The sequence below is a fragment of the Elephantulus edwardii genome, unplaced genomic scaffold, assembly GCF_000299155.1.
Source record: "Elephantulus edwardii isolate Elephantulus edwardi_28Jun2011 unplaced genomic scaffold, EleEdw1.0 scaffold00094, whole genome shotgun sequence".
Taxonomy (NCBI): domain Eukaryota; kingdom Metazoa; phylum Chordata; class Mammalia; order Macroscelidea; family Macroscelididae; genus Elephantulus; species Elephantulus edwardii.
The window spans coordinates 8,107,576-8,127,122 of NW_006399844.1; the positions used below are offsets into that span (position 1 = coordinate 8,107,576).

The 19,547-nt window shown below is 53.2% G+C and overlaps 1 protein-coding gene across 1 annotated transcript in view; it reads right to left on the reverse strand.

Moving 5' to 3' along the window:
- MYO18A (myosin XVIIIA) overlaps nt 1–19,547 on the reverse strand; it is a 106,017-nt gene that overhangs the window by 17,356 nt on the left and 69,114 nt on the right. Inside the window, 18 exon segments of the mRNA XM_006890974.1 lie at nt 144–281; nt 738–821; nt 1,013–1,129; nt 2,469–2,582; nt 3,181–3,327; nt 3,806–3,910; nt 4,405–4,515; nt 5,086–5,286; nt 5,379–5,502; nt 7,245–7,399; nt 7,703–7,830; nt 8,132–8,243; nt 8,446–8,565; nt 8,710–8,799; nt 9,181–9,324; nt 9,942–10,070; nt 14,086–14,151; nt 18,451–18,560. Coding sequence (XP_006891036.1) covers nt 144–281; nt 738–821; nt 1,013–1,129; nt 2,469–2,582; nt 3,181–3,327; nt 3,806–3,910; nt 4,405–4,515; nt 5,086–5,286; nt 5,379–5,502; nt 7,245–7,399; nt 7,703–7,830; nt 8,132–8,243; nt 8,446–8,565; nt 8,710–8,799; nt 9,181–9,324; nt 9,942–10,070; nt 14,086–14,151; nt 18,451–18,560 — 2,195 coding nt within the window.

Consider the following 19,547-nt stretch of genomic DNA (forward strand, 5'->3'; position numbering starts at 1 on the left):
CCACCACGTGGCTCCTCCTGGCCTGGTCAAAAGGCCTCTGAGGAGCAGCCGGGGACCTGCCCAGCTCTGAGCACCGTGTGTGGCTCCAGCTGCTGGGTCACCTCTGCCACCCTCGCTGTGGACCAGGAGAAGTGCGTACCCACCTCCAGCCGCTTTACTTGGGTCTTTTCAAACTCCAGGCGTGTTTCCAGCTCCCGGATCTTAGCTTCCTGCCTGCTTACCAGGGACTTGTCCACCATAGATTGCTCCAGGAACTCCACCTGGCTCTGCAGGGCTTGCAGCTGCGGGTGGGAGAGTGGGGGACAGGAAGAGAAGAAAGAACTGAGCCTGAGAAGGGAGGGGGCAGAGCCTGGGGCAAGCAACATCACCATGGTGACCAAAAGGCCAAGGCTGGGAGTGATACACAAGGTGGAAGGATGGGGCCCTGAGCCAGAAGGCATCCCCAACCTGCCCCAGCGCTTGGCACAGATCTTGCCCTTTGGAGAGAAAGGAGAAAGCTAAAGACCAGAAAGGGAATAGAAATGTGAAATGTGGCAGCTGAAGCCAAAATATCTGCTATGGTGATATGGCTTCAAGCCTAGCTCCTTCCCCTCGCTTATGCTGTTCTCTGGATTGTGGATGGTGGAAAGAAGTGCTTTCCAGACCACGAGCTTAGTGGTTCATCCCTAATTAAAGTCTCCACATACATGGTGTGACTGCAGTACCTTCTTTCTACCAAGAAAGACTCTGCTCCCCACCTTTTCCTGTAGTTCTTGCTTCTCCTTGTTGGCTTCTTCCAGCTGAGCCTGGAGGTCATTCATCTGAGCCATGTCCCGGGAGGCCTAGGGAAGGATCGCATACATCTGAAGCAAGATTGTCCATAAATGCCAAACCCAGTCAATTCCACGCTCCTACCGAGAGCCACGCTCGTGGGCACCCCACTGTTGACTCCCAAAAGAAGGGAGTGCCCCAGAACCCAGAAGAGAAGGGTCAGGGTCGAGTAGGAAGTGATGGGGCCCTCCTAGGCCAGTACCTGAGCCACGGCAGCTTTGTGCTTCTTCATCAGCTCGTTCATGTCCTCCTGATCCTCTTCCAGGCGGTTCTGGATCTCATTCTTCTCACGCTGAAGGCGGCTCAGCTGCTCCTCCAGCTGGGCAAGAGGCAAAGACAGATTAGAATGCCTGGAGCCCCAGGTGGCAAGTCCAAACTTTGCCCCCATGTCACCTCCAGAAGGGCTGACCCAGCCTGATGCGGGGACAATGATGGAGATGGGCCCATTCTCTGGAGCAGGTTCCAAACCAGGGCTGCTGAGGGAGCTGCATGCTTTGCTCTGGGCCCAGGAGACAAGGGAAAGGGCTGCCTTTGCAGCACAAGCAGACCCTGGGCTAAATGACAGCTGCTTTCTGGCAGCTCTTAGGAGGCTAATGAGAAGGCAGAAAAGGTCTTCACAGAACAAATGACCCATCATCCTGGCACTATCAGCTTAGGCCCTAACCTGCTGCCTCAGACTCAAGCAAGGACTCCTCAACTCTGGGAATCTCTTCTGCCTTGGGCCCCCCTTTCCCCTGGGACAGTTTGCTCCTTGGCCATGCAGTCCCCCTGACAGCCAGTCCACCGAAGGGGGGAGGGGGAGAGACAGCCAACAGCCGCTTCAGGAAATGAATGAATCTATTAGCCTGTAATTCCAAACCAAAATGACTGCGTTGGCTCCTTCTCTGCCCCATCCATCTTGTTACTGGGCTGTAGGGAGCTGGGGAAGCCTCCGCCAAGAAATTTATTAACTCGGATTTAAATAAAATGGTAATTTTATAACAGCCTTTTTTAACACAATTAAGGAATTTGAATTACTCACCTGGAAACTGCTGAGGAGCACAAATGTCACGGGGATAAATCAGGCCACGCGAGATTGGCATCTCTCAGTGGCCGGATGACTAGCTAGAAGCCCGAGGAGCCAACAGCCAAGCCCAGCCTCCCCTGCCCCACTTCCTGCCCAAGAAGGAACTGGTGGCCACATCCCTGTAATGACTGATCTGCCCACGGATGGGCCGTGGGAGAGGTGGGGAATTAAAAGGGAGGCATTAAATAAGAGCTCTAATTAGCTGCTGCTTGGGCTTGTCAGTGGGCTGGGCAGGGGAAGGGGAGGGAAATGGAGCCATCCCATCCTCTTATCGGTGCTTCTGTTAATCTCTAGGCACCTGTTTACATCCCTCAGCCACATTAGCTGTCTTTATTTATGGTGTTGGGGCCTGCGGCCAAGCTCCCGCCGGCAGGTGGTTAAACAGGAAGCTGGGCCCTGGCTGGCTCCCTCTTCTGGCCTGCCCCTCTCCAAAGCCCGCTGCTCTGAGCAGGAAGGGGCACAGGACGGGTGGCCCACTCTCCTTGCAGAAAGCCCGGGCATGATGGGACCTGGCTGGGGAGGGTTCCCGCCACTGCTCTTGTGGTTCTGTCTCCTACGATCCCCTGGGCCATGCCTGTGGGGGGAGCCTTACCGCGGTCTTGGCTTTGGCGATGTCATCAATCTGCAGGTGCAGGTCTTCGATCTCCACTTCCATTGCTTTCCGAGCTTTTACAGCTGCTGCACAGGTGAACTCTGACTCCTCTAGCTGGAGAGAGAGCCGCCCCAGCCCCAGGGAGAGATGTCAGCTCTTCCCTGGGACACAAGGGCTGTGCAGGGGTGCGTGCAGGGCAGGGGGAGATGGTCACTCTTCTGTTGTGCCTCTGATCACTCAGACCCCACGTGCACCTCCCGTGACCAGACAGTGGTGCCAGGCCCACCATACCACACTGGTAACTCTCCCCCAGGGCCCACAGGCAGCTTCTTCTCCTTGTCCTGACACCGTTCCAATCAATAAAAGGGTCAAGGTGGGTGGGGGTGGGACAAAAAAGAACTGAATAAAACAAGTTCTGCTGCCCCTGGAAGGAGGTAGCCTAGTCCATAGGGAGTTGTGCTGCTAACCCAAAGGTGGTGCTTCTCTGGTAGTTTGAATCCACCAGTGGCTCCGTGGCATAAAGATGGCCAATCTCCTCCCACATTATATACAGCTTATATACAACTTCCGACCCGCCCCCCCCCGCCCCCCCCGTCCCCGATGACCTGCTAGGATTTGGCTCATACTCAGGCAATGAGTTTGAGGTGGTTTGGTTTGTGTGGATTTTTCAAGTTTTTCCCTGTGGCCAGCAGCTTTCTCTCTTCAATGATACCTGGTTCTTGAGCTGGGCGATCTCCCTCTTGCTGGGTGCGTTGTTCTTCAGGTGGTCCAGCATGATCTGCGCGTCTGCCAGCAGGGCCTTGGTGCGCTTCAGGTCTTTCCGGAGCCGCTTCTCTGACTCAAAGTCTCGCTGGCTCACCTGGGGGAACACTAGAAGCTGGAGCGCTGGGCTGTGCCGCAGGGGCTCCACCTGTCTTCTCCTGGCCCACTCCTCACTCGGCGCTCATTCTTTCTGAGGCCCTCTACTGGGCAAAGGTAGCTCTGGTGGCCTAGTGGTAAGAAGCTGCGTTGCCAACTCAAAGGCGTGTAGCTTGAATCCACCAGCTGCTCCGTGGGAGAAAGAGGGCCAGTCTCCTCCCATGTCATTTACAGCTTCTGAAAACCCTCTGGAGGGTCAGCCAAGAGTAGATTCTGACTCGATGGCACACAGTAACAACTAGTGGGTAAAGGCAGTGAACAGAAGGGCCTGGAACACATCTTAGCTGATGAGAAAAGCTGAGGAGAGCCCATGTATGGCTACGGTCTTCATTTTATCCCCGCGACCAGCTTTCTGTCTCTAAGATTCCTCTCTCTGAGGCCAGCTGGGCAGGCATGGCCAGCAGAGTGGCCCTGCTCACCTGGTCACTGAGTGTAGTGAGCTTGCTCTCCAGCTCCCGCTTCTCTCGCAGAACCTTCTGCTTGTCCTCATACTCCTCCTCCAGCTGCACTTCCATCTGTTTTAACTGCAGTGCCACGGGGACAAAGCCATCAATCCTTTTGGCATCCAACGCCAGGTAACCCCCCTTCCTACTTGGGGAAAGCAGTGGGACAGCGCTGAGTATAGACAGCCATGGAGGGTCCAAAAGTTCCAGGGTTTCAAAGGTGCCATCAGGGAGAGGTGATGGGAGGACACACACAGGGGCCACCCAAGCCAGCACAGGAGACCTTGCTCCAGAGCTGAGCGGGTTCCTGTTATGGCAGGTGAGCTGAGCACAGGCAACACCAGAGCACACAGGTGGGGAGGAGGTGGGCTGCTGCTTGGAGGAGAAGATGGGGGCATCAGTGCCCAAGGACCTAAGTTTGCCGATAGACCCTGAAGAAACATATTCCAACCAATCCTAGGCTCCCCAGAAGGCCATATGACTAACACAGAAAACAGAGAATCTTTGACTTTCAGAACCTTCCGGTCATGGGAGAACAGGTGTTCACAGCAGACAGGTAGTGTCCAGTGCTTTACCTTCTTCTGACATGACTGGCGGGCCTCCTCCACCTCCTCATCCCGACTCTCCATCTCCTTGGAGTGGGTCTGCCTCATCCGTTCCATCTCCATTTCCAGACGGAGCTTGGCCTGCAGGGAGATGAGAGGGAGGACTGAGTTCCCAGCAGCATCCAGCCCCCTGCACATTGTCCCCTGATGGGCAACTCTTCTCAGGCTCAGGAGCAAAGAACACTCTCACCAGCCCCCTCCCTTTGCTCCACCTTGTTCCTGTGGAGGCTGGATCCTCCCAAGAAGTGGGACACCTTTGCTAGATGCCTGGCAAGGGTCTAGAGAAATGATACTCGGGTGGGGGCAACCCTGCAGCGATTCCACCTGGCTCCCAGCGCACTGAACTAACATGGTAACTCAGCGGCAGGTTGGGTGGGCTCAACGCCCCAAGACTTGGAAGAGGGGAAGAGGCTGTGATGCAGCCAGAGCCCTCACTCCTGGAGTTCACTCATTTGTTACTGTGATAAGTTCCATGAAAGCTTAATTGTCTTCACACTGTGCCTGGCACAGATCAGGTGCCTAGTCGACACTTTTTGAGGAAGTAAACAAATGGACGCATTAATGTGGGAGATCCTGCCCACCCTGGACGAGCTGGGGGATGGTGGTGCCCCAGCTGCTCCTCATCCCTCCCCAGGTCAAGGCCACCAGCACCTGCTCCAGCATCTGGATGGTCCCCGCCTGCTCATCTAGCTCCTCTTCTTGATCCTTGACCTTGGCCTCCAGGTCTCGGAGCTGCTTCTTGACCTTGGCCAAGGAGGCTTCATCCTTGGATTCTTGAGAAGAGATATCCTGGAGTTCAGCCTCCAGGGAGACAACTTTCTGTGTGAAACTTGCAATGTCCATGTCTTTCTCCTGGAACAAAAGAGAAGATGAAGTTGATGAAGTGGGGGCTGGCCCTCGCCTGGGAGGGAGAAGGGGCACAAATGGCAGGCAGCCTCGCCCACCTCCAGTTGCTGCTTCAGGCTGAATGCCTCCGCCAGCAGCATGTCCTTCTCTCGCTGGAGCTTCTCTCGCTGCAGCTTCTCCCGCTGGGCCTCCTCATGCGCCTGGGAGAGCTCACTATCGAATCTGTGGGGAGCACAGCCATGGTGGAGCCATCAGACAGTACAAGAGTCTGAGGTCTCCAGCCCCCAGAGACTATCAGGAAGCAGTGCCGCAGACGCAGATGGGATGCAAGCTGAGGTGAGAATTTATACAGCCCTAACTTGGCACTCCCAAGCGAGGCAGGGGCAACAACCAGGGGTTACAGATGAGGCCACCAAGGTCATGCTGAATGAAAACAGATCAGGGATGGGGAACATTTTATCCAGTAAGTCCCACAGGCCCACTCACCAAGTCAACCTGAGAGGCCCACAAACTGCATTCTGGGAAGAGGCAGCCTCTCTCCTCAGTAGTTAAATGTCTGTATTTTCCATTTCACCAGATCAAAGAAGGAGGCACCAGGGCAAGGGCAAAGTGGGCAATGAAATGAGTCCTCTGGCCTCATCTAACCCACCTGTCACATTTTCCTTTGCAACTTCATGCGGAGCTGTGGGCTCCACCCCTGGGCAGCTTCTGCCCAGGCCCACCCAGCCCTGCAGGACCCCTGTCACCGCCAGGACACAGCATCCTGGGCTAGAAGCCAGCATTCCCACTGTGCCAGCTGGTGGTGCACTCCAACAGACACGCGGCTGGGGGCCTGTCTTCACTTCTGTACTTTCCAGCCTTCCATTTCCCGCCCAGTGGCTCCAAAGAAGGAGCAAAAGGCTGAAATTCCTTTTAACACCTTCACTGAATAGCTAATCAGGTTCCTGTCAGAAAACTGAACATTTCCCCCCCGATACCCCGCCCTGCATCAAAAAATTAGTAAGAAAACTCCGGGCAGCTGAAACCTAATAAGTTGCCCAGTGGGGAGTGCGGCGCATGGTAACTAGGCCACGCTGGCACTGTCATCGGGGTGCTCAGGAGGGGAGTCTCTCTAAGGGTGCCAGGCTTTGTGTAAAAGAGGAGGGTGGGGTAAAGAACTAGAAGAGTGGATAGTCACATACTGGGTGAGGCTGAGGGAGGGAGGAAGCTAGGACCCCTCTAGCAGCCCACAGGGAAGATGATGTGGATGCAAAAGGCCAAGGGTAACTCAGGGTCACTGAAGGACCCCATTCTGCCATCCCCACTCTGAGGGCTGTGGGGTGGGGCGGTCTCTTCACAAAGGCAATGGGGTGCCTTTGCTGAGAAACCCTGCCCCTGCTGAGGGGAAATGGGCTCCACTCCCACACCCTTGGGCACCCTGCCGTTCTCGGGGTGTGTGGGCTCTTCAGAGCTGCTAATAAAGGCGCCCCATTCCCATCCCCAGTCAAGGAAATTAATTTAGATTGGATTTTCTCCTGTGAGGGCATCCCCCCCTTTGTGTCATTACCATAATGAGATGGAAGTGGCACAGTAGTTTAACAACATTAGTCAGGAGAGTGTGTTTGTGGAGCTGAAGCATGTGAGAGATGGGGAGTGGGGTGGGGAGGGGGCAGGGATGCGGTAGAGGGGCACCTGCATGGGGCATGGCTGGCCTTGTCCTTAATGGGCCTGGGACAGGGGTGGCAGGCACACACTGGGGTTTCCATGGGAATAGGGTGGAGGTGGGAGCACATCTGAACTGGTCTGAGTGGGGACATGCCCGAGTCCTTCTTACAGGCCCAACAACAGGTCCCATTCATTTTCCAGGACTAGAGATCATGCAGGCAGGGTTCCTGGTCAGATTCAGGTCCCCTTTTGTATTCTCCCTGTCAGTGGCTGCTCCAAGAGCTGCCGAGGGCCTCTGAGCCACAGCGGGGCCCACCCACCTCCTCTGCTTCTTCTCCAGCTCATGGTTGCGGACCTGCTGGCCCTCCAGGTGCAGCTTGGTGTCTTGCAGCTCAGCTGTCAGCCGTTGGCACTTCTTCTTGAGCTGCTGCAGGGCCCTCTGGCTCTCGTCACTGTCTGCCTGCAAGTCTCCGAGCTGGGGGCCAGGACAGGAGAGCAGAGTTAGCAGTCATTGAGACCCGGAAGCATTGGTGGAAAAGGCAAGGATGGAAGCGGATGAGCAAGGGTGCAGACCCAGGGCTGAGGGATGAAGCCAGAAGAGCCCACTGGGGGAACCTAGATGCTCTCACAGGAGTTTAGTCCTCTGCTACTGACAGGCTAACAGGCCAATCCTGGCCTCTTCCTCTGAAGGCCGGCCTGCCTCCACCACTCACAGAGCTGGCACAGGCGTGGGACCCTCCCACCCGTTCCAGTCACAGGGCTCTTCCTCTGGACTCACCCGCCTCTCCAGCTGCCTCTTATTCTGCTGCTCCACCTCCAATTTGTCCTCAAACTCTTGCTGGAGCCGCTTCTTGGTGAAGTCTACCTCCCGCACAGCTCGCTCATACTTCAGACGCCACTCGCCACCTGTGACGTGAGGGCAGATTGGGGAGGACTGAGGTGCAGAGTGGCCCCGAGAAAGGATACAGGAGAAGGAAGAGTCCCTTGAGAGTCTTTTCTTCAGCTAGAAGGACTCAGAAAGGTCTCTGGAATGGTAGCTTCCCCCAAGGCAGGGCCACAGTCTTCAGACAACACCATTGTCATGAGATGTGAACCCTCTGAGCTCATTGGTCCCTCTACTTGCTCATCTCTGCATCACATTCTAGCTTCACAGCAGCCCTACAGAGTGGAAGTGGACCCAGAGAAAGGACACAGTCCTCAGGCCCACCTGAATCGTCGTCATCCACTTCCCCGTTGATCTCAGCTGCCCGGATGAGACGGGCCTCCATCACCTCCATCTCCATCACCTCCATTTGCTTCTTCAGTGCATCGTACTGAGTCTGCAGGAGAGCAGATTGGGAAGTTAACGGTACTCAGGCCTGTCTGTCCCGTGAACCACACAGACCCCAGTCCCGTGCTTACCCAGGGCAGACAAGAATGGTGGGTTAGTGAAGGTACCACTTGTCTCTGGGGGGAGACAGACGGCCACCAGGGTATGGTGGCTCATCAGTCCAGCTGTCCTCGCCCCGGCCTTGCCCTCACCTGCAGCTCCTTCATCTCCTTCTCAGCTCGGAGCCTCTCTGCCGTCTCCGCGTCCAGCAGCTGGGAGGCGGACTCGCCCGTGTTACGTTCATCCGTCAGCTCCGATGTCAGCTCTGAGATCTAGGGGTGGGGGAGGGTGTCCACCACCAGTTGAAGAACTTGTCTCCCTTCAGCCGGAACACTGGGGTGGGGGTGAGGGGCAGCCCTCGGGGAGTCTGGCCACCTGGCCATCCACCAGGTTGTCTGGTGCCAAGAGTCACTCACCCGGGTCTCTAACCGGTCACTGTTTAGTCGCAGCTCATTCCGCTCCTTCTCCACCTTCTCAAGCTTGCTCCGCAGCTGCTGGATCTCCTCCTAGGGTGGAGTCAGGAGGGAAGAGTGAGCCGGGGCACCTCCACGGGGCAGGGGCGTACCTGTCCCCACAGTGTTGGACCCCAGATCTGCGTGCTGAAGGAGGATAAAGCTGATAAAGCTTAGTCTAGATCACTGCCTCCCCAGGGGCTCCTACCCCACAGGCTGAAGATGCCTGAGATTTTGTCCCAAGAGGCTGCCCAATGGCTCATCTGGCAGTCAGGGGGGCACCTTCTATAGGACGCACACAGTTCCAGGAGACCAGCTCTCTGGATTCAACAAAAGAGCCCTTGGGAAGCCAAGGCGAGCCAGCAAGTCTCTCACGCGTGTGGATGGACAATCCCCTCCCTCCCAGAGATATCCCCTTCCGGGACCATTTCCTACGTCTTTGTTCCGGATCTGCTCCTCCGACAGCTGCACCTCGATGAGGGGCCTCACAGTGGTGAAGAGTTTCCACCAGGGCCAGTCCTTCACCCCTTTGTTCTTCTTGATGTTCTTTTGCACACAGCGAATGGCCAGGTCCTGGATCTGCAGAGAGCAGTGTGTAAGAGAATTCACAATCCTCCCGGGCTCGGGGTCACTCTCCCTGGCCAAGCCCTCCGTACCACCAAGGTGACCAATGACCCCAAGGCAAACGCTTCCTATCCTGCCCCTGCACCCCTGAGGATGGCAGAGAGCCTGGCCCTGGGAGCACTGCACTGGGCACTAACCGCCCCACCGTCATTAGGAATAATTTCATCTGCTTTATTTGCTGCCTGATTATTTCCAGCACCCTGGCCTGGATGTGCTATAAAACCTAATCTTGCTGAAACACAAGAGGCGGCAGCGCTGGCTGTTTTATGGACTTGCTAATAAGAAAAGGAGTCGCTGACACAGCTCCTTAATCTTCATGGAGCATCCCATGATCCACAGCCCACCTTTGCCCGGGTCTTGTTTCCCCTGCACACCCCCCACCCCGCCCTCTGGGCCAGCCTGCCTGGTCTCATCCTGACCCCGGGGATAGGTAGCTGCCATTCCCCACCCTGTCCAGAGCGTCTCCTCCCCACAATGGTAACACAGACCCAAGACCAGCCTCCTGTTCCCACATTTCCCCTCATGTCCCATCGAGGCTGGATAGTGGGAGGTGGATGTCACTAGAGAGGCACCTTTCTCTTCTTGAAGTGCTGGCGGGCGAGGTAGCCCCTGCAGGCTGCCTGAAACAGGGTCAGGTTCCTACTGGTTTGTTCATCCCGCTGCTCCTCTAGCTTCGCCAAAGTGCCTGCCCGGAAGAACACCTGCGGAGAAGTGGGCCAGGTGAGGGCAGGAGACGGGGCTGCCCAGTGGAGGCAGGAAGAGGACGCAAGATGGAGCTGGAAATCCAATTGCCAGAGAGAGGAGGGGAGGGGTGAGAAGAGGCACTGGGCAGGTCTTTGGAGAAGGGCCAGGTACAGAGGGCTGGGAGGGCTGGGAAGGGGAGGAGCAAGGTGGGAAAGCTCAGTTCAAAGTCAGAAGGAAGGAAGGGACAGCACAGGGAAGCCACCCGGGGCAAGGAAGGAAATAAAGCAGATACTGGTCAGCAGGGAGAGAACGCCCCACAGCAACCTGTGTCTGCAGTGGCTTCTTCCCCAGGGACTGACCACCACAGGGTGATGCCCTGCACCCAGCCCAAGGCTCAACCTGACTCCTCTGTGTATGTGAAAGAGAGAGTGTGTGAGAAAGTGTGAGTGTGTGTGAGAGAGAGTGTATGCGTGCATGTGCCTCTGTGTGTGTGTAGCAGTGAGCTGAGGAATGAGGGGAAAGTGGAAGCCCCTGGCCTTTCTCCTACCCCACCCTGGTTTCATTTCAGCTTTCCTCTTCATGTGTCAATACCCCCCCCCACCCCCACCTCCAGGTTTCATCTTCTCCTGAGGAAGCCAGTGGGGTGGGTGGGGGTTGGCCCAGTCAAGGGACCTGTCATACAGGTTTGGGGGCTGAAGGACAGAGATGTGAGGAACTTGCTGGGCACTCCCACACCCAGCCTTTCCTCTTACTCTCTGGTGCCCCTGAGTGGAGGTAAAATTCTCCCTATTAAAGAAGGGAGGAGAGCTCTAGTGGCTTAGTGGTAAGGAGTTGCGCTGCTAGCCCTAAGGCATATGGTTCAAATCTACCAGCAGCTCCGTGGGAGAAAGGTGGGCAATCTCCTCCGGTGCTATTTACAGCCTCCGAAAACCCACTGGAGAGTCAGCTATGAGTCAGTTCCGACTCTATGGTACACACGACAACAATAAGAGAGGAAGGGAGGAAATGACTAGGTGAGAAAACACCATGGTATCTTTGAGAGAGGGCAGAGGGAAACCTCGGGTAGGTCTGCCTCCACTCGGCTCAGGACATAGGAGCTTCTGTGGAGCAAAAAGATGACTGAGCCCCTGAGAGACATGGGGTATATTTATAACTGTGTTCAGAACCAAGAGGCACAGTGCCCGAGCTCTCCCTTCAAAGAAGAAGAGGCGCGACGGCCTGGACTTTCTGCTGGGAAAGCTGAGCCTCTGGCCTTTGCTGTTGTTAGGTGCCACTGAGTGGAGTCTGACTCACACCAAACCTGTGAACAACAGACCTGAACGCTGTCCTATCCTGTGTCATCCTCCTGATATACTTGAGCCTAGTGCTACAGTCACTGTGTCAATCCATCTTGTCTTCCTCTCTTTCACTGACCCTTTCCAAACATGATGTCTTTTCCAAAGAATAGCCTCTCTGAGCAACATGGCGTCTCTCCTCTCAACATATGAGACAGCACTTCACCATCCTTTCCTCCAAGAAACACTCTGGTTGCACTTTTTCCAAGACACGTCTGTTCGGTCTTTTGGAAGTCCATGGGCTATTCAGTGCCCTCCTCCAACACGAGAACTCAAAGGCATCAACTCTTCTTCTGTCATCTTACTCACTGTCCAGTTCTCAGATGTGTAGCAAGTTGATTGAAAAACCACGGCCTGAATCAGGCATACTCTAGTCTTCAAACGGACATTATGTTTGGTATTTTGGAGAGTCCCGGACTGCAGATCTTCCCAAAGCAATCTGTCTTTTGATCTGACTGCTGGTACCAAGTGTGCTCATAGTGGATACGAGCAAGATGAAATCATGGACAATTTCAGTCTCTTCTCCATTTATCATTATGTTGCTTATTGGTCTAGTGGTGAGGATTTTGTCTTCTTGATGAGCCTCTGGCCAGTTCAGGAAAACCTAGTCCCTTGTGAGGGGCCTGGGGAAAGCCAGCTCAATCTGATCCTGCCCCACAACGCAAATCCCACATGTCCTCTCACAGGGCCAGAGCCCCAGTTGTTTTCAGTTTCCCACAGTGTGTGAGCCAGAAATTCCTGCCGTGGGGAGGGAGTAGTCAGGTCCCTCAGAAGCAGGTGAACATGCCTGGTTAGTTCACACAGCTAACCGACTAGAAGAGGTGAGGTGCCAGAATGGGGCCAGAATGGTCCAGAAATACAATGGCAGAGAAAAGACTATTGAGACGACAGGACAGCTCTTGTACATTTTGAGGTTAAATGTTCTCTTACCAGGTGAAAAGTTCCCGGCCATCTCCTCCCTAAAATACCCACTCATACAAAATTTTACAATGTTAGAAAGCTCTCTGACCTCCAAAATTCTTGCCTGAACCCTCAGAATTTCTCCAAAATAATGTCCAGGGTACCCTTGCTAACAGGCCAGCATGAATCACAGTCGCAAAGGGCAGACCTTTCTTTTCTAAGCCCGGTGAGAACTAACTTTGACTCTCCTTCCAGCTCTGACCTAGAGCAAGTGGGCCTTGGGTCTCACCTGTATCAGCCAGACGCCTGGGGTGATTCAAGACTACAGAGGGCCTGGGATGGCAGTGGGAAGAGGGCCAGCCTGTACAGGCCCTCTCCTGCCCAAGACATGCCTGGGAATATAGGAATTGGCTTGGAGGAGGTGCCTGGGCACCCACTAAGGGCGTCATAGTGTAAGCAGTCCAAGGAGAAACCAAGGGACTGAAGTAATCCTGGATTGTAGGAAGTCTAGGCAGGCAGCCCACCTAGCAGGCCCTAAGCTTAGAAAAACTCTGAGAGTTTTCTAGGAGAGGAAAAATGTAAAGGTAAACACAACATATCAGACACAGAAAAATGATGTGGAAAGAGGGCAAGACCACAAGAGACATAGGGAACAAGAAGGGAAACAGACAGATAAAACCGAGTCAGAAACCTAGGAAGAATGACCAGTAGGGGCTGCAAGGGCAAACAGAAAAAGGGGAAGCCCAAGCTGGCAGAGACAAAGATAGTAAGACAGAGAGACAGAGGCAGGAAGGGAGGAGGAAAAGGATCCAGTGAGGAAGGAGATGAAAGAAACCAAGAACGAACGCAATTCAAAATGCAGAACAGAGGGAAGAGGCAGAGAGAACAGAGGGAACAAGCAGTCCCCTAGCCTTTTCTGTGCGCCCCTTACTCAAACCCCCCCAGGGGGTCCTGGACCCACACTTCCTTCTCCCTCCACTGACAGGTGGATGGGTCTCTCCCTGGCTCCCAACTCTCTCCCTCCTACCTCAGCCTGTGGAGCACATACGTGGCTGCTGCCTGTCCAAGCCTTAGCTGTAGGGAGAAGGGTGTGCAGGACGCCCTGCCGGTGGGAGGATTGCTCAGCTGACCTTCTGTCATGGAGTGAGGCAGCAGACTGGCACCCAGGGCGGGCGTGCCTGTCGTTTTATGAACCACGTTCCTTTCTGATGAGGAATGTGGCGTGTGGGCAGGCGGTGGTGGCATAGCCTTGCCATGTCCTGCTTATTCTTCTCAGATCCTGGCAGTCCTAGACCACTAGCCAAAGGTGACTCTGTCCCTGGTACCATCCTGCCTATCTTCCTGCCTCCTCTAGACTTCTCCTGGAGCCCTTCTGTCTCCCTCCACTCCCCATACTTGGCTCAGTTCCAGAACCACCCTCCAGCCCACCTGCCCTACCATCACAGGTGTTCACAGCACTGAACAAGCCACTTATTCGGGGGGGGGGGGGGGTCAAGTTTGGTGCAGCTGGAACATCCTCCTTCCTGTCTGCTGGCTCTGAAGGGATAGCTTGAAAGGAGGGATAATCCTAGGGGTCAAGACTCAAAGGGCTCTGGGAACTTCTGAAATCTTAGAGAGAGAGGAGAGAGGAAGAGGGAGGGAGAGGGGGAGAGGGAGAGATAGAGGAAGAGAGAGGAGAGAGAAAGAAAAGAGATGAGGAGAGGAGAGGAGAGGCGAGGCAAGGAGAGGAGAGCCCAACATCTGGATAGGGGTAACCACAGAGGGAGGGCTTCACTGTGGGCCGTTAGGGGCGACTCACCCGGCTCAGGCCCATGCAGCAGCTACTCTTCTCCAGGTCCAAAGACTCCAGCAGCTCCTCCACGGCCTGTGGAGAGAGGCTTCTGTCAGGGAGCCCTCCCTGGGACTCCCACCTCCATTCAGGGCTTTGCCCAGGCACCTGGCCCTTCCTCCCTCATTCATTCATTCATTCACTTAATTCTTCTTCTTTATATTTTTAATTTTTCATTGTGCTTCAGGGGTGAATTCACATTTACAGCATCTATGAGTTCTCCATTTAATAGTTTGCACATAAAGTATTTCATGACATTGGCTGTATTCCCCGTGATGTGTCAGCATTCTCCCCCATTTCTACCCGAGGTTACCCGGCTCCTCTCAGCTAAATGTTCTACCTCTTTCTGACTCCTCATCCTTGCTTTCCTTTGATTTCCTGTAACCGATTGTTCTAAGGAATGCATGCCTCCCAGGAGTTCCTGTTCATTCTATGGGCCTGGTGACTGCCAGCCTGAAAGGTGGTCTCTGGGAATGGCTTCAGTTCCACGTCATCACGGGGAAGTAGGGCCGTCGACCATAGTTCTTCCAGTCTCTGTCAGACCAGTAAGTCTGGTCCTTTTTTGTAAATTTGTTATTTTTTGTTCAACATTTTTCTTCCACTCTGAGATTCTTCAATAAACACTTCAGTGTTTGTTTCAGTGTTAGGCACTGTGCTACACTCTGGGGGGCATGATGATGACAAGAATCCCTGCCCTTGAGGAAAAAACAATATTACTGAGAGGCCAGGTAGATAAATTACCACTGGACCAACAAACCACATCATGACCGATGGAGAAGAGACTGAAGTCATCAGCGATTTCTTTTTACCTGGATCTACAATCAACACTCATGCTAGCAGTAGTTAATAAATCAAAAGATGCAGTGCATTGGAAAACTCTACTGCCAAAGACCTCTCCCAAGTGCTCAAGAGCAAGGATGTCAGTTTAAAGACGAAGGTGTATATGATCCAAGCCATGGTCTTTTCTATTACTTGCTAGACATCTGAAAGTTGGACAATGAATAATGACGACAGAAGAAGACTCAATGCCTTTGAATTACGCTGTTGGAGCAGAGTGCTGAATGTCCCGTGGACTGTTGAAAGAATAGACAATGCTGTCTTGGAGGAGGTGCAAGCAGCTTGCTCCTTAGTGGTGAGGATGAGGAAACTGAGTCTCACACGTTTGGGGCAGGTTGTCAGGAGCAGCCAATCTTTGGAAAAAGCCATCCTGCTGGGAAAGGTGGAGGGTCAGAGAAAGAGAAGACCCTCAATGAGCTGGATTGACACAGCAACTGAAACAATGGGTTTGAGCACATTAGAGATGGTAGGGACAGCACAAGATAGGGTTCGGTTCAGATTTGTTGTTTACAGGGTCACTATGGGTCATTTTCAAAGGCACATAACAACAACATGGAGAAGGTGGCATCTAAGCGAGACAAGGGGATCACAGAAGGCGCCCTGGGTGAGTACAGACTGGGCTGTTTTCAGATACAAATAAGATGAAGCTAGACAAAGCTGAGGTGAAGGAGGAAGGACCAACCAGCACAAACAAGGAGGCATGGGAGAGAAACAGAAAGACCTGGGGAAACTCGATCAAGAGTGAAGGAGGCTCTAATCAAAGCATAAGGGGGGAAGGGGGGCCTGTGTGCCTTGGGTATCTCAGAAGGGTTCTCTCAGGCAGAAGCAAGACAAGATTTGCAATTTACACAACTCCCACTGAGACCTGGGAGGAAGACGGATGGAGAACCCTACTTAGACACCGTTATTGCACTAGCCCATGAGAAAAGAGGCTAATCTGGCCCAAAGTGGACAAAGGAGAGGAAAATGTAGGAGACTGAGGCAGTATCCTGGCTAGAAACCAGGGGTGTAGGGAAGGACATAGGAGGGAAGAATCCAGGGCTCTGCCAAGGTATCTGCCTCATGTAACTAAATGGGCCAATCTCCAACGTAAGGGATGCATGAGAAAGAATAGGTCTGGGAGAAAACAGAATCAGTTTGGTCTGGATATGCTCAGTGGGAGGTGTTGTAAAGCAGGCAAGGAGAGAAGTTCAGAAAGTAGAAAGATAGAAACGTGTGTCTGGAGCTCAGGAGAGAGGCCTGGGCTAGAGGTTATTGATTGGGAAGTTGTCAATATAGATGCAGCAGTTGATGTGATGGGGGTGAATGAGACTGTCCAGGAATTGGGTGCAGAATGGAAAGCACATACAGTCAAGGATAGAGCCTTGGGGAGCAGAGCTCTTTCCCTAAAAGGCAGAAAGCTCAGAGGGACTGACAAGGTAAGAATGGAAAGCAGGAGAAAATCAGAAGTAGCAGCAAAGAAGCCAAGCAGAGAATGTCTCAAAAAGAACAGAACTGTCAACCTTGCATGTTGCCAAGAATGTGATAACAGAAGGACAGAAAAGTACCTATAGGCTCTGACAACAAGGAGGGCATAGGGAGATGAGAAGACCTGTCCCGAAGTGTCAGGGAGAAGACCCGGGCAGTTATGGGGAGAGGAATGAATGGTGGCCAGGACATGAATAGTAAGCATTAGACAATGCTTTCAATTAGCTTGATGGAATGGGGTAGGAAAGAGATAGAGCAACAGTCCTGCATGAAAAAGGAATGACAGAAGCCTCCTTTCAAAGAAGAAAATGTGAAGAATGTTTATCCACTGAGGAAGAAAAGGTCCTGCAGAGAGGAGAGAATACAGGGACAGCAAAGGAGAGACTCAGGATTGACAGAGCAGCTCTCTGGGGAGGCCGAGGGAATGGGCCATTACAAAGCACAGAAGGAAGAGAGTGGAAAGAGGCCTCATCTGCCAAGACAGGAGAGAGGAAGGGAGAGAAAGGAGACTGATAGAGAGAATTTTACAGAAGGCAGAGAGCAAGCTGAAGCCTCAATTTTATTAGAGTTTGGGGTCAAGGTCATCTATTAACTTTTGGGTGGGATGAGAGTTGGGGATTTGAGAAGACTGTGAGGAGCACATAACAGGGACCAGATGAGGATAAGACATGTGGAATCTTTGCTTGGTCACACCGAGGGGCCAGCTGAGACTGGAGACCACCAACCTACAGGAATTCAAGTTCCCACAGTTGTATGACTTTTGTTCCTCCCAGAGCCCTTGGGAACTCAAAATGAGCAGAGACATCCAAAGACTGGCCCTTCAGGGTCTGGGTCTAGTGGGCGGGTACTAGGAAAAAGCACAGGAAAGCTGAAGGTGATCAAGGTTGAGTGACCAGAGGGTTGAACTACAGCATCAAGGCTGAGTAGGTAAAGAAATGAAGTCAGAAAAGAACTGACAGTAGAGAAAAGAGAGAGGTGTTCCAAAGATGGGACATCTCAGTGGGGTCAAAGAGCAGGTGTACTGAGAAGAAAGCGCGCATGAGAAGCACAGGCAGGGGTCTGAAGTTAGAGAAGGCTGTGCAGCAAGTTAAGGTTTCAGAGGCTGAGTATTTGTAGGGATGACCAGGTATCAGGTGCAGCCAGGAATGGGAGGTTAGGTGGAGAACAAGGAGCAGGGAGAAGGAGGTGGGTCATCTGCGTGTAAACCATGGCCTCCCTGGACACTGATAGCCCTGTGAATGAGAGATCATTGAGTCTCCATGAATGGAGGTCTCTGATCAGGAGGTAAGAAAGAGGAGCACAGAGAGTAAGGCTGGGCCCTCAGTGGGGGGCTTCCAGCCCTATCCTGCAGAGAACCCCTGTCTTTTAGGGAAGACATCTTAAGGTCTGAGGTGCCTTCAGAGTCATGCTGGGTGCTGAGGCCAGAGGCCCATGATGGAAGGTTCTTCTGGTTCTCTGAAGGTCAAGGTGAGAGCCTAGATAGAGTATGGTAGGGAGACATCTTGTTCTCCAGCCATGAATTTATCAACTCAAGTTGGCAAGGGGCCTTTAAACCTTGTGCTTACCCCTGGCACCAGGCGGTCTTATCATGCCAAGGAGATATGTCTGTCTTGTCCCTTCACTGACTACTACTGCAGAAGGCAGTCTTTTTCTTGAAGGGCAAGGCTGAGTGGCTCAGGAGCCAACAGTGGCACAAACAAAACACTCCTTCCCATCCAACACTTGGAAGACCGTGGCTTTGCTCTTAGATGACTGTCTGGTCCTCAAAGGAGCAGAGATTCCGAGTTTTGACCTCCAGAGACGGTGGCTCCTCTGATTCCACAGTTCATGTCCTAGGTTTGCCTTCTCCAAACCACCGCAGGACAGCTGCCATGCTTTCTTGTCTTGGCCCTGGTAGGCCAAACCCAGGAGTGTGAGCAAGAGGCCAGGCCTGTTAGGCCTAGGTGAAGAATGACAGCAACATCTGGGCATCTGAGGCAATTGCTCAGAGGGGTCGCAGCAGTGAGGGATCTGTGGGGGTCCTAGACCTACCCGCCTTTCATCCACTACAATGTAGTTGCGCCCGTGTTTCTTGGTCAGATGAGGGGCCAGAACATCGAAGCGGCGGCGGAACTCAGAGAACACCATGTGGTCAGGATAACCTAGAAAGAGAACCAGCCAGATCTGGGTCAGTCAGCACCTTCCCACTGTTGGCCAGGGGGCACTAGGGCGGGGGGTGGGGGGTGGAAGGGTCACCCAAAGTGGGTGACAGTTGGGGTGGAGAGCCTGTAGTTGAGACAGGCTGAGGGAAGGTAAGCAGAGAGGAAAGAGGATAAGGGAAAGGAGGTCCAGGGGACAATTAGGGCTGCTGTAGGGTGGGATGTTATTAACTGCCATTATCAGCCCCTGACTCCCAGCCCCAGGCACAGCAGCTCTGGGCCTGGGTTATCCCATAATCTGTTGCAGATGAGGCTGCTGTGATGCATAAGGGGTTTTTTGGCTGATATTTGAAGCAGATCCCCAAGCCTTTCTTCCTGGTCCATAGTAATCTGGGAGCTGAAACTCATTAAGCATCACAGCAACATGCAGGCCACTGAAGACAGATGCTGGCAGTGCATGAGATGGAATGGCCAGGAATCAAACCTGGGTCTCCTGCATGGAAGGTGAGAATTCTACCATTGGACCACCACCACCACCACCACAGTGGGATCAGATGCTTTGAAAGGGGAATAAGCTCTTTTAGAAAGAAACAAGCTTCTTGTCAGTAAGGCATGCAACTGGAAGGTGGCTTGACTTCCTATCAGGAATGTCATGGAGATAAAAGACTGCATGATTCCTCAGATCCCCTCTGGCCCTCAAGGTCTATGATGACTCAGAGAGAACCACGTCTTCAAGACTTAAAGAGGAAAAACTAGGGCACCAGAAAGTAGTTGAAACAAGAAGTACGTGGGCTTGGGATCTGGATCTTGTGCCTACTTATTATATCACATGACCATGGTCAAAGTCACTCAATCTGAGTCTCAGTTTTCGTACCTGTAAAGAGGAGCCACTACCACTTACCTCACTTGCTAATCGTGGGGATTAAATGAGAGAATAAGTACAAAGAATATTCTATCTAATCAGGGGAAGAGTTGATAAAATGCTCCCTT